Source organism: Cryptomeria japonica, chromosome 1, assembly GCF_030272615.1.
Source record: "Cryptomeria japonica chromosome 1, Sugi_1.0, whole genome shotgun sequence".
NCBI classification, from domain to species: domain Eukaryota; kingdom Viridiplantae; phylum Streptophyta; class Pinopsida; order Cupressales; family Cupressaceae; genus Cryptomeria; species Cryptomeria japonica.
The window spans coordinates 650,735,056-650,749,511 of record NC_081405.1 but is presented as its reverse complement, the minus strand read 5'-3'; the positions used below and the strand labels follow the sequence as shown (position 1 = coordinate 650,749,511).

Below are 14,456 nucleotides of genomic sequence, written 5' to 3'. Positions count from 1 at the left end.
TCAGATTTGTAATTTAGTAAACTATAATCAAGTGAATTCAAGAATGGAACAAGGAACCAAGAGACAAACACAAATACCCTGAGAAAACCTCCAAGGAGGAAAAACTTAGCATTAAAGACCCACAGGTCAGATTATGTATTCACTCTTATTGCACAAATACAATACTTAGCTTGCTTTACAAATCTGATTCCTTCTTGAATGACAGATCTGCACTTCTAATCTCTGCACCAAAATTGTCTTTGTCCTCTAGAACTAATTTGCATAAGTCTGGTCAACTTCGCACTCTCCAAGAGTAAGTTCGCACTTTTCAGGCAGAGCTAATTCGCTGAAAATGAAGATGAGTGAAATTGATTTGCAAAGTGTCTTTTATTTATATGCATCTTTAACTTTTATTTTGCAAGTCGGCCTCTTTCATTTTGGCGCCAATGTTTGTTATTGTGGCGTGGGGTTTTAGGATAGGGTTGGGCTTAACCTTGGGGCACGTTACCCTTTAGGATAGGGCCCAGTCCTAAGTGGGTTCGGATGAAGCCTTAAGGCAATCCAAACCCATCTTCACCTAGTTACAAACAACAAAATTAAAACCAATTAATGCATCTATCTTCTATATCAAACTTGCAAAACAACCTGGGGAAACAACTAATGTAGTGCATTAATCAATTTATACATATCTAACAATCAAATAATCTATTCAATAGCACCAATATAACAATTAATTTATTTTGGGTTCGCCCGCTAGCTCAAACAGTTGGCATGGTTGTGCTAAGGCTTTGGGGTTGTCCCATGTAGGTCCAAGGTTCGATTCACTTCGGCCGAGTTTAACTTGTTGCACGTCGCGTTTGAGCCTTGGCTTGCAGAGGTCATTGGACAAAGTTGCAAACCATAAAGGTTGGGGATACCACTGGGTTATCAAAATTTAAAATACTAACATAAATTGCCCATGCCCAAAGTGGTAAACCTCAATGAGAACCCTCTTTAACTTCTCCCCTAAACTTGCCGCAATAATGGATTATTCTCTCAACTCACTATGTGTGATCATGGACAAGTATGTATAGTTGGCATTCTTTAATCTAGATGCAAGCAAGTCCTATTTTTAGAATAACTCACTTTCTTAAAATAAATTGCTTTATATGCAAGAAAATGCATGCACATGCTTTTATTAAATATAAAAATGACATTGCTTTATGTGAAAACAACCTTTTCAAACATATTTCTTATAAATATAGGAGTTAATAATCTAAAAATTATTATTCTGAAGTCCTAATAATAGTTCTTTCTTATAATTGACTTTCTTATGGCACCAACATCCTCCTAAAACAACTAATATACTCTATTCTCGTAATAATGGCATAAAGTATGCTCTAGACCTCACAAAACTCCTCAAAAAATAATGTACATTATATTCAATCTCTTAGTTTGAACTATGGATTGCAAAATAAACTAAATTTGAATAGCATGAAGTAACCCAAAAATGATGCCAAGGCTCCTCTAAAGGGATGGGTGATGATAAGGAAGGCTGAGAAGGCAGGACCAAATCAACATTCAACTGCCTAGGAGAAGATTCACTTCTTGCAGCAAGCTCACGAGCCTTGGCACACGACATCTTTGTCGGCGTTCTCTCGCACTACGATTTTGTTGGTTACGCTTCGAAGCTTTTGTAGAATGAGGTTGGGTATTACTCAACATTGATTTGTTTTTCCCCTCTGCTCTAGGAAAAGGAGGAATTGAAGGAACCTCTAAAGGTTGAGAGATAGAAGTTCTAGATGGTGTCGAGCATTTGCCTCTTTGTCCTTTATAGATTGGCGGAGGTGGAACCGCAGCATATATGCTAGGAACTTTAGGAGTAGGGAGGATTCCCAGTCCAGGATGTGGTTCACTCGCTACATTCGGAGCAGGAAGAGCTACTACTATATCCATAGACATCAAGGATGTGACTCACTCACTACCTTTGACTGATGTTTCTTCCCCAAAATGTGTTGCTTAAGATTTTTTTCACTAGTGCACTGAACCTTACAGAGAGTACACCATCCTGGCTGTTGAGAAAATCCTGAATCAAAAGATCTTGAACAATCATCCTGCAGGTCCTTACTAGGGATATCCTCTTTCGTGATCTGATTTTCTTGTTTATGAAGATTGTCAATTATATCTCTCTTGTTGCTTCTGCTGCTTTGAGTTTTCTTCTCTCCCACATGCTAAGCCTTGTCCCAACTTTTTAAACATCTATCAATGCTTCTTTGCCAACTTGTGTTGCTTAAGACCTTTCTCGGTGTTGCAATTGACCTCACACAGTGAGCACCATCCTGATCGTTCAGGCAATCCCGAATCAAGAGATGTTGCACCATCTTGTTGCATCTTCATAGTACATATACCCCCTTCAATCATCTGTTTTTCTCCTTTGTCAAGATTGTTAATCATACCTCTCTCTTGTTGCTGATGTTCTGCTTGTGATTTTCGCTGTTTTGAATTCACTTCTTTTCCATCTCCTGAGTCTTATTCCAACATATCCTTGCTAGGGATATCCTCTTTCGTGATCTGTTTTTCTTGTTCATGAAGATTGTCAATTATATCTCTCTCTTTTTGTTTATGCTCTGTTAGAGATTTCTGCTACTTTGAATTTTTTTCTCTCACCTGCTAAGCCTTATCCCAACTTTTCTGACATCGATTGGTGATTCTTTGCCAAAATGTGTTGCTCAAGATCTTTCTCTGTGTTGCAGTCAACCTCACAAAGTGAACACCATCCTGGTCTTTCAGGCAATTTTGAACCAATAGACCTTGTTCCTGAGCCTTGTTTGAACATTTTTATATTTGATTGATGCTTCTTCACCAGTATGTGTCTCTTGAGAACCTTTTCCGTGTTGCAGTCAACCTCACAAACTGAACACCATCCCGGTCCCTCAGGCAATTTTGAATCAACAGATTTTGAACTATCCTTCTGCAACTTCTTACTTAACATCCCCCTTTCTGTCTTCTGCTTTTTCCTCTTATCAAGATTGTCAGCTATGTCTCTCTTTTGTTGTTCAGGCGATCCCAAATCAATAGGTCTCGATCTCTTCTGTCCCATGTTCTTAGTAGGTTCGACCTGTAATGTATAGATAGGCCACTTAATGAGCAACATGACCAAAAAAAATTGTCCAAATTGCTTCATATGCTGATGGCAAGTTTTTAAGTGTAATTCTGGGATCAGTTTTCAATATGAATCTGACATTTAAAAATGAACTGATAGTTACAATACAAATTTGACATTAAAATGGCATCAACATTACAAACATCTTTAAAGCAGAGATTAATTACTTCAAAAATACAGTGAAACAAATTAACAATCAAAGGCATTTTTTATCTTTATAGACAGGATTATTATTGAAATACGTCAGGACCTGAAAATGCTAATTTTACTCATGTTTAATGTGGATCAGCATAAGATCTAGAATGGATAAATTAGTACTGAATATTTTCCACGTTCTTGTCAATTGAAAAATAGTATTTTTATTGCATTTGTCATTCTCGGTAAATAGGGAAATCTAACTGTCATAGGTAATTAATTATGGGAATTTACCCTTTTTTAGAATACGCATTTTAATTTATTAAGAGTGGATTGCTGAAGAAGGAAAGGTTGATCTGAGGAAGATATCCTAAGAGAATGTAGGTCATAAATTGGCCTAGAACTAAAAGTTTTATTATTGTTGTGGAAAATTGTTTTATTTTTCTGCTATTTTTAGTTTTATTGCTAACAATCTATAGTTGCAGCTAAAAATATCATATTAGAGCAGAAAAATCTGCATTAGTTTTTGGTATGAGAGCTGAGTCTGCTTTCATCTACAGCATAAATAGGTCTATTGGTAAGTCTCCCTTCCAGACTGTTTTTGGAAAAATTCCAAAGGCAGTAATTGATCTAATTGATCTTCCCAAGGGAAAATGAGTTAGCCTAGATGTGATGGGCTTAGTTGCAGTGCACAAGATGATGTATAACAAGCAAATTAATGCTGATATTTCCCACTTTCCCATCAATTTAAAAATAGGACTTTGATTGCATCTGACATTTTTGGGAAACGCAACTGTCATGGGTATTTAAGAGAATTGTCCATACTGGAACAGGGGTTCTTGTTTATTAGCTTTGGTGGGTTGCTGGAGGAGGGAAGGCTGGCCTGTGAAAAATAATGTAAGAGAATGTACGCCATAATTCAGGTCCATAAATAAAAGTTTTATTATTGTTGCAGAAAATCATTTTATATTTCTACTTTTATAGTTCTTTTTGCTCATTTTCTATAGTTCCAGCCAAAAAGTTCTCACTGAAAAACCAGAAACAGCTACATTAGTTTAAGTATCAAAGCAACCTATAAAATGGCCCAGAGAGGAGTCCATTTGAATTGGCGATGAAGAGGTAGGACGATGGCTGGACAGACACAGACTAATGTAGATGAAGTGCTTAGAAGATTATAAGCAATTGAAGCCTGATTTTAGCAAAATTAATCTTAAGTTGAACAAGAGAATGAGGGAACCCTAGTTGGAGCTAACGGAGCAGTAGATAGATGGAGAGGTCAATAGAAGATATTTCAAAACACAACATTAAAGTCAAGGCTAAGGCTTCAAATTTCAAAAGTATGTGAATCCTAATCTGTTCATTGATTGGCTACAAGAATTAGAGAAGTAATTTGACATGGAAAACATAGATGTAGAGGACCCAAGGAGAGTAAGGTTTGCAATTAACAACAATAAAGTCTCACGCTGACTTATGGTGAATAACCTCCAAAATAACAGGAGAAGACATGATTCAAAATCAAACCATGGCCCAAGATGTTGAGAAAATTGAGATCAAAATTCTTACCTGCAGAATATCAACAGAAATTGTTCAAACAACTTCAAAACTAGAGATAAAGGGATTTGTCTATGTTAGAATATTCAAAGCAGTTTTTTGAGATTGCAAATGCAAGTGGATTTGCAAGAAGATGATCAGCCGGTTGTTGCCAGATCCCTCAATGGGTTACAATCTCAACTACAAAATGAGCACACCATGTATTGTTGATGAAGCATACCAATATGCTCTGAGATGAGAAGAAACCCAATCGAGGTAAAGGTAAATTGTTGACCAAGAAAGGTGACCATACTCGAGGGGAAAAGACAGTTCCTCAAAACGTGGCTAAGGATGAAGAGCCTAAAGAAGTTAAGGATGTGAAATCCAACTCCAAAGGAAGAGGAGGCTTTAGAGGCAACGGAAGAGGACGAACCTTTCATAACCACAAACCATTTGGAGGTTTTGTATGTAATGAAGCCCATAAAACCAAAGGTTGCCCTCGAAACCCCAAAAGGGCACAAGAACCTCCAACACAAGAACTTGAACAGAGATAGAAGAGAACTTGATGCTATAAAGAGCCTCAATAGCAAGAAACAAGAGACCTCAGAAGCTGATTGGAAGAGAAAGAACTTCTTCTGAAGAAAATGCAAGTGTAAAGACAAAGTGTGCAAGGTGATTGTAGATGTTGGACGTATTGACAATTTGGTAGGTACAAAAATGGTAAACAATTTACATCTTGCTTATTTTCCAAAATCAAACCCTTGTAAAAAAATTTGATTAAAGAAGGATCATAGTGTACTTGTGGATCAACCTTGTCTTGTTGCTTTCAAAATTAATCTGAATAAAGGCAAAGTGCTATTTGACATGGTAGCTATAGATGCTTCAATTTGTCGCTGATAATATGTATTGGAAAGTAATCCTTTATGGCAAGGAGAATACTTATGTATTGCAACATGTGGATAAAGGACATCTCCTTAGACCATGGAAAGAAGGGGCATCTGAAATGTCAGCTCCATCTCTTGTGTCAATGATTTATAAAGAATTATGCAAACAAACCAAAGGAGAAGCTTGTTATCTACTATGCCTCCGAGAAGCAAGGGGATCAAACTCCCACAAGAGGTGCAAAAATTATTAGCTAAGCATTCTGACCGGGATCAAAACTTCCTAATCAGCCTGCAATTTAGTTAACTCTGAAAGAAAATGAGGAAATAAAAAGGCAAATCTGAGAATTGCTAGAGAAAGAGTTTCTAAGGCAAAGTATGAGTTCTTATGTACACCAGCTCTCCTCTCACGTAAAAAAGGAGTAAATGGAGATTGTGCATGGACTCTAGAGCCATAAACAAGATCACAGTAAAAATCTGGTATACATTTGTCATTACCTAAAATGGATGACATATTAAACTACTTAGCCAATGATAAGAAGTTAAGAACTTCTCCAAGATTGATTTTATAAGTGGCTATCATCAAAACCAGATTTGGGAAGGATACGAAGGACTCTTATAATTTATTTCATAACATTTTGATTTTTAGTAGAAACATGGAAGCACAGTTGAGACACTTCCAAGCCTGTGTTTGATCCACTTTGAACGGAAAGATTGTTTGTAGATCTCATGAAAAGTGAATTTTGTAGAGACAAGTTAGCTTTCTTTGGAAATGTGATTTCAACAATGGAGCCAGCATGGATCCAAAGAAGACAAAAGCTATACCTGAATGGCCTACAGGGTTCCAATGAATTTGTAAACTTTTAAAAAAGATTTATTAGAAATTTCAATAGGATAAGTGATAAATAAATTGACCAATTGCACAAGGGGAAGTCCTTTTCTGGACTCAAGTAGATGAGAAAAAATTTGAACAACTGAAAAGGTGATGGAAGCTCTGATACTTTCCTTACCGGAGTTTGACAAAATCTTTTCGATTGAATGTGATGCTTCTGCAGTGTAATTGGTGGCATGTGGAAGAAGGCAAACCAATTGTCAATTATAGTGAAAAGATAAATGATTCTAGAAAAGGTTTGGCACTTATGATAAAGAATTGTATGTTATCGTTCAAATATTGAAACAATGGAGGCACTACATAATGCATAGGGAATCCATTTTGTTGACAGGCAATCAAACACTGAAATATATCAATTATCAAGCCAAGTAATCCAATAAGCATGCCAAATAGGTCTCCTTTTACGAAGTTACACATTTGTGGTGCAGCATGTAAATGGAAAAACGAAACTTAATGATCCCTGCAGCATGGATTCGAAGAGATGAAGTAGATGCAGCTGATCCCTGTTTCAGCAAACTTACTGATGCTCTTACCAATCTTGCAGTTGCAAGCAAAGAGTTCTATGATAAATATGTTTTGGCTGATGGATTTCTATTTAAGGAACTCCAACTTTATATTTCCATAGGGTCTAGGAGGAAGGTGTATTCAAATGGGTGAGGTGTCACTTTGGAAGGGACAAAACTTACAGCTTGATAAGTAAAAAACATTTGGCCTCAATTAAGGAAGGATATAAATAGATTTGTTTCTACATGTAGAGTTTGCCAAGTTTCAAGCCAGATAGAGGCATACTAGTTTCTATAAACCCTTACCAGTACCTAAAGGACCATGCATTGACATTTCCATAATTTTTTATCTTGGGATTTGGTCACTCTCAGAGAGGCTAAATTATTTTGGTAGTGACCAATTTGTAATTCCTAGTCAATCATCAAGAGAGTGGAGAAGTACCATAGCAGATAAAGATAAGATCATACGAACCTCGTATTGCGATATAGCATGCAAATGCGATTGATAAAGCCTTTATCTGAAGGCAAGTTCCAACTCCGCGAGTTGTTCATGGTATTTCCAAGTGAAATCCTGTCTGAGGAGCTCTATTTTGACATTTTCGAGGTGTGCAAGCTCCTCCATCTCCATCTCATTCAGCGGAGGAAACAGAACAGAACCCATAACCTTGTAGGAACAATGTAGCTAAATTATGGAGTTTTTTTAGTATAAATGTTCATATTTAGAGGATTTCACCGAGTGGAGAACTACCATAGCAGATGAAGATAGATCATACAAACGTCATGTTGTGATATAACATGCAAATGTGATTGATAAAGCCTTGGTCTGAAGACAAGTTCCAGCTCTGCAACTTGCTCATGGTATTTTCGAGCGAAATCTTGTTTGAGGAGCTCTATTTTGACATTTTCGAGGTGTTCAAGCTCCTGCAACTCCATCTCATTCAGCAGAGGACAAAGAACAGAACCCATATCCCTGTAGGAGCAATGCAGCTAAATTATGGAGGATTTTATTTATATATTCAAACCAAGAAAAAAAAATACAAAGAAAGAACAAACTATTTCTCAGTAACAAATCAGATTACAAGATAACAATGGCGCTAATATTCAAGGGATTTCACCAGCAGAGCCTATACCAAAATTTATGTATTCAACCCTTGGTTACCTAGCTTTGCGTTATTTCTCCGTCCTTGCCACCTTACAAAGCCAACCTAGCCGTGCACATATAACTTCTATTTATAGAAATTTCATTAGAAATTTAAAGGTGGAGAATTTCAAAATTGGATGGAGGAGTTTCAAAAAGAAATCCTTTAAATTAAAATAAAAAATTATTATTCATTGATTCAATTAAAAAAGTGGGGAGAATTTGTGTTTTTGAAAGAGGGGTCACAAGTTCAAATCTTACAGGGATATGGTATGTATGCTTTGTTTGTAGCACAAATAGGTGCCTCCCTTAAAGAATACCGGGTTGTCTAATATTGCTATAAGCCATTTGTAGTTCCTCTTAAATCTTGACTATTTTTCTTAATTTATCCATTATCCACTTTCAATTAGAATCATACTTTCATTTATTATGGACACTAGAATAATATCATCTTTAATGATTGGATTAATATGATAGATCATTTTCCTAATAAAAATTGTAAGAATTTTTCTCTTATAAGATTTTCATATAATCTTAGTGATCCAAATTATGTTGTGGAATCATTTTTTGTGAGGTACTTTTCTTATTTAAATTATTTTTAACAATTCAAATTATGTCATGTAATGTATTCTTTAATAAAAAATATAAGAATTTTGGTGAACTTCTCTATAGTATGGGAGATTGATTTCACACATTAATTATTAAGTGGTGTATGTAATATTCAAACCAATTAATGCATTTGTTTTCTTTGTGAGACTTGCAAAAGGGTCATATGGATATAACTAATGCAATGCATTAATCAATTTATACCTATCTAACAATCAAATAGTCTATTCAATAGCACCAATATAACAAGCAGTGTACTTCTAAAATGGAATTAGTGCAATGCATTAGCTCAATTGATGTAAATCTAGTTTTATTTATGAGTAAAAGTAATGTATATCATAAAGAACAATATTACTCAATAATGTTGACCATCTATTTAACTTCTTAATTAATTATGACCATTCCAATCGAAAATAATATTTTTTAAATAGAATTTCAATATGTTAAGGGTAGAAATAATTGTATTGTTAAAAAACAATAATACTTTTGTTGGTCATATATTTACCTCATTGTGCACTACAACCATTTTGATTAGCAAATAAGTGATTATACATCAACTTACTAGCTATTAATGACAAGCCACTATAATAAAAGGGTAGTCTCCACCAAGGTTCATTGTGGATCTAAAAGCCCAATGTTGTTTTTTGTTGATTAGATTTAACCAATATAAATCTATAAAACAAAGTACATTGCTCATCGAAGGGTGGTCAAATTACCCAATTTTTATGAATTATTGATCCAATGCAATTAAACTCAGCATCAATTTATTTTTGCATATGTAAGTAATATGTTTGGTGATAACAACTATGTGTTTCTAAGGTTGTAATTAATATTTTCCCATACCAGCAATCTTATTCACCTTCAAATAGGCTTCCAAGAGGATATACAAAAGTTTAATATCCTCCTCAACATTTGGGTCATCAACAAAAATCATTGCATCATCCCCATCAAATGGTAAGCATCTAGAGATAGATAGAGAAGAAGGAAAATCTTCTTCTTCCCCCCACCAAACATCGACCTCATCGCCATTTTCTTTGACCACAACAATACCTTCATGGTCATCAACAACCTCTGTGCTAGTTGAAACTCAAAGGAAAAACCCAACATAAGGGTTTGAAAGGCATTAAAAACCCCATCTTCCTCATCTTCATTTGCACAACTCCTTCATCCTCTACCGAAATAGATGGTGTCATTGTTAGGGTTTGAGAACTCACATTTGCTTTCACCACCTTCACTTTACACTGCACTCTCAAGATGAGATTGGATATGTTATTGATACAAACTATTATATTCACTAGCACTTGCACCAAGAGGGATGCAATAGTTATGTCGATAGAATAATATGTGCAAGTTAACATATATAAGGAAGTGTAGTTTTTATTGTCTTTATAATTTTTAAATACATGCAATCTTGTCTACAATATTTATAAAATATTTGTCTTACACATTTTCTTATATGAATTGAAGGAAAGATTTGTAACAATTTCAATTTTGAGATCTTGTAGTTGATGATTTTGTTTTCTTGTATGAAATAAGCCTGGAAAAGGCTTTTTGGTTGTTCATTTATTTTTTCCTTCACATAGAAATAAGAAGTTAGTGAGCTTATATCATAAATCCATGGTTGGCCTTAGGTAAAAGGTATAAATTGTAGAAAACTAAAGTTGTGTGATAAGAAAGGAATTATAGGTGAGAGAATATAATATTGATAATATGTGAAAAACACTCTATGTAGTAATATATGAATATCTTGCATGGACCTATACACCATGAAGTAGTGAATATATTGTTACACATATATGTCTTTGTTGTCATTGATTTTAAACTTGTTGGTCTAGATATGATCTAGTACAATGCTAAGCCTAATATAGTTTTGATGATTAGGTTGAGGACTAAGGTTTGATACAAGGGTTGCATTACTATACTACTATATACACATAAATCTATCTCATTTAATTATTTGGATGCAAAGGTCATTTAAATATTCTTCTATTATATGGTTGAATTCTCTAATTTAATTATATAATTCACTTTTTCCTAAATTTCTCTAAAATCCTATTCACCCTCAGCCACTTGCATTTTCCTACAAATCCACATCCCCACTCATATTTCCACTTCATTATGACACATCAACATGTGACAAGTAAATAGCTAATTTACAAATTAATTTGGTCAAAATGCTCACATCAAAGGTACCTTGAATCTTACACTTGGGTACTTACAACTTTGCTTGCTCCATGCTTCCAAAGTATTGAAGCCTTACAATTGGGTATTTGAGCCTTTGCTAGTTCATTCTTCCAAAGTACTCAATCCTTACACTTGGGTATTTGAGCCTTCGCTTGTTCATTCTTCCAAATTACCTAAGCCTTACACTTGGGTATTTGAACCTTCTTTGCACATGCATTTAGGGTACTCAAGTCTTACACTCCTGGGTACTCAAATCTTCCTTGCTTCTTGCATCTAGGTACTTGGACCTTGCTTGCTCCATGCCTATTTACTCCATGTTGCTTCCTTCACCCATGGCTTGGCAATAAATTTTCATCTTCCATCTACCATCATAAATGATCTTTGCATCCTCACCATCCAATTTGCCAGATTGAATCTCAGCCCTTGATTCCATGCCATCTCACTCTTGGCCTTGGAAAGCCTATAAATAGAGCCATCTCCATGCATGAATATCATCTCTTATTTTTGCATCATACTAATGCTAAATTATCTCTAGCTTGTGCATCCATCTAGCTTTTTTTATCTTATCATTTTAGTATCATTTTAGCTTAAATCATCTTGTTTGTATCACGCTTAGCATCATCTTAGCTTCATATTAGCTTTGTTTATATCTTGCAGTAGCTCTCATCTTAGTGTAATTGCACTCCATCTTGTAAATCTCATTCTCTTAGTTGTCATCTAAGTGAGTCTTGTGCATAACCTGAGAGCACTAAATCGATAGACTCAATAGGTCCTTGGAGATAGAGGACAATGGGATGCTCTTGAAGGATTTGTTGCATTTGATGTTTCTAATATGCTTTTGTTTAAATCTTTCAATCTAATGTCTCATTGGTACACTTGGGTTCTTAACTAACCTATTTTTTATGTGTACAACTACAAAGGTGTATGATTGACCACATGCTATTGTATGCAGTATGTTGGTAAATGTCTATGATGGAGAAAAAAGGTGTTTTCAGGAATATGTGGATAATTTGTGTTTACTGATATGTTGTTTTAATCTAGTGTCTTGGTCTGAAATGTGGAAGGTATATTGCAAACAATTGTGTGGTCAAAGTATGGTGATTGTCATCTTCAGTTTTCTGATATTCAAGTGCTTCTATGTTGAAAGCATATTGGCTTGTGCAGTGACAACAAGATTATGTGAAAGATTGTGGTGATTCTATGACAATATAGGGTGTGTAGATGGTGTACAAACACATGGAAACTATTTAAAGGTGTTTTTTATGGCAAATATTGATGGAATGTTGTGTTTTCAAAGATTTGATGTTAGTTTGGTTTGGAGGTGGAATGTTGCTACTTGTGACTATTCTACTAAATAGTATGGCTTCTTGATGGTTTGGTTTGGTTTGGTTTGTGTTGGAAATGTATCTGATGATTTTGATAACTGTCATCATGGTTTTACTGATACTTTATATTGAATTTGTGGTTGTCTACATGTTGTGTTTTTGGTCCAGATTGAAGTTTGAATTTGGAATATCAGTGTAAGCTAAAAGGTTCTATTTTTGGGTCGATCTTAGGATTTTGGTTAGTGTTGTTGCATGTGGTACTATTTTGGTGGTGTCTAGAAGGTGTGTCAACATGATGCAGGAGCATCCCCAGTTCATAGCAGTCTTTCATCAACCAAAAACATTTTCCTTTCTGTTTTGTTTTTTGTTTGCAGTTTCAACATTTCTTTCTATGTGTCCCGGTTTTGGCTCACTGGATCCTGTGGAGTTGGATTTGTTGGCATTATGTGAACCGGTATGTGGACATAATGACATTGTATGTTGTCATTGATGTCAATATGTTGAAGAGGTATGAACCGGCATATGTGAGAACCGATATAACACTGTGAACTGGCATTTGTGCCAAAGTGAAGTGGTGTGCTTGTTCAAGATGAACTGGCATATGGTTATGGGAACCAGCACATGGAAGCGTTGTATGAAAACCGGTTGGTAGTCTCCACTTCAGGGTTTCTGGTTGAAGTGCTTCAAGCCTGTATGGCTCAACCAGTGATCTTTGTGTAATGAGTAAGAAGTATAACAAAGAACATATCGTGTTGCGCGCGTGAAGGATCTTGCACGAAGAAGACTATCCCTATCTACCTCGGGAATGTGCGAAGTTTGTAAACGGTGAAAACGCGTGATGGATTATCAGCCACCATGAAATCGGTGGATAATGAACGATGGAGAATGTCTTGAGATTTATTCAAGATCTGTTGCATTTAATACAATATGATCAACGATCAGGATTGAACTATTTGAATTCCTTAACCTAACAGTTCTAGGGTTTAGGGTTTATGCTACCGACCTGTCTGTTGTCCTATAAGGTCGATGTTGTGATTCTTTCGGAGGTTGTTGGCAAAAGCTATGTGTGAGTATCCAAGAGAAGGGATACGAGATCCTTGCCAGACTAGAGGAGAGAAGTGATACCTGTAGAGTGTAAGTGCAGAAGGTGAAGAGGAGCTTAAGTGGATCTACATTGGCATTGAGTGTTGTTACCAAATCATTGTAATACCTGTTGATCTCTAACCACCTCAACAGTTGGAAAATCCCCTAACAGGGTAGCCTTAACCAGCTTGCTGTAAATCCCTTAACAGGGTAACTCAAAGTTATTGAGATCTGGAAAGCTAGAGAGCTCTAGAAATCCTTTAGCTATTGAGTTCTTGAAATCCTCTAACAAGGTACCCTTAACCGGGTATTGTAGCCATCCCTTAACCAGGTGATCTCTAACAGGATCGGTTCCTAGCAGAACCTTTTGTAATATCTTTAACCAAACAAGGCTTCTAACAGAGCGGACTTCCAAAGAGTTCAACAACAAGCTTGTGGGTATTCATCCCCACAGTGGTTTTTCCCAGTTGAGTTTCCATGTGAAAAAATATGTGTGTCATGTGTGATGCTTTTATCGTGTGATGCTTTTTTATTACCTGTTAAGCATATGATGGTTATGTGTTTTATGCCTGTCAATAAAACATGTTGAACTAGCTATTGTGAAGATATGATGATAGAGTACCTGTTCATACATAAGGGTGAAATGGTAGTGTAGTTCTAAGTTGAGTGAAAATCTCAGTGAGTAACTGGTTTATGATTGTTTTAGTTGTTCTGAGTTTTACCAGTTGCACTCTGTTTCAAACTGGTGTCACTGTTTGCCAGTCATTTGGAGTGATTGTTGCTGAACCGGTTTAGGTCTGTATTTTTCCTATACTGATTCACCCCCCCTCTCAGTACTGGTTTGGTACTATTCGTTCATCATTGATTTATCAATTGGTATCAAAGCACTCTAGGTCCTTTGTGTTGTAAGCTTAACCGCTTGAGGTAAAGATCCCAGTCAAATGATGAAGAGGGAAGGTCCAAAGTTTAACAGGAAAAATTTTGGTATATGGAAAGATAGGATGAAGATATTCATCAGAAGCATGGGTGCTCAACACTGGAGTTATGTTGAGAATGTC

General features: G+C 35.8%; 1 protein-coding gene across 2 annotated transcripts; it reads right to left on the bottom strand.

The window, feature by feature from the left end:
* Positions 1-1,318: 1,318 nt before the first annotated feature.
* On the bottom strand, positions 1,319-8,258 carry LOC131050485 (uncharacterized). 2 transcript variants are annotated; one of them, XM_057984676.1, is made up of 3 exons: positions 8,222-8,258; positions 7,840-8,032; positions 1,319-3,076 (listed from the first exon to the last, which is right to left on the bottom strand). In XM_057984676.1, exons 2-3 carry the CDS (start codon positions 8,026-8,028, stop codon positions 2,636-2,638), a joined length of 630 nt encoding a protein of 209 aa, XP_057840659.1. In that variant the 5' UTR covers positions 8,029-8,032; positions 8,222-8,258; the 3' UTR covers positions 1,319-2,635. The 2 variants fall into 2 exon arrangements, 1 of the variants encoding a protein (XP_057840659.1); XR_009106957.1 differs by lacking the exons at positions 7,840-8,032; positions 8,222-8,258 and adding an exon at positions 7,535-7,827.
* Between the last annotated feature and the right edge of the window lie 6,198 nt (positions 8,259-14,456).

What these genes read in the sequence shown, in the direction of transcription:
- LOC131050485 (XM_057984676.1), bottom strand. Translation starts at nt 8,028, where the DNA reads ATGGGTTCTGTTCTTTGTCCTCTGCTGAATGAGATGGAGTTGCAGGAG. An exon ending in ATGTTATATCACAACATGAC is followed by an intron (nt 3,077 to 7,839) that starts GTTTGTATGATC and finishes TATACATTACAG; the next exon opens with GTCGAACCTACTAAGAACAT.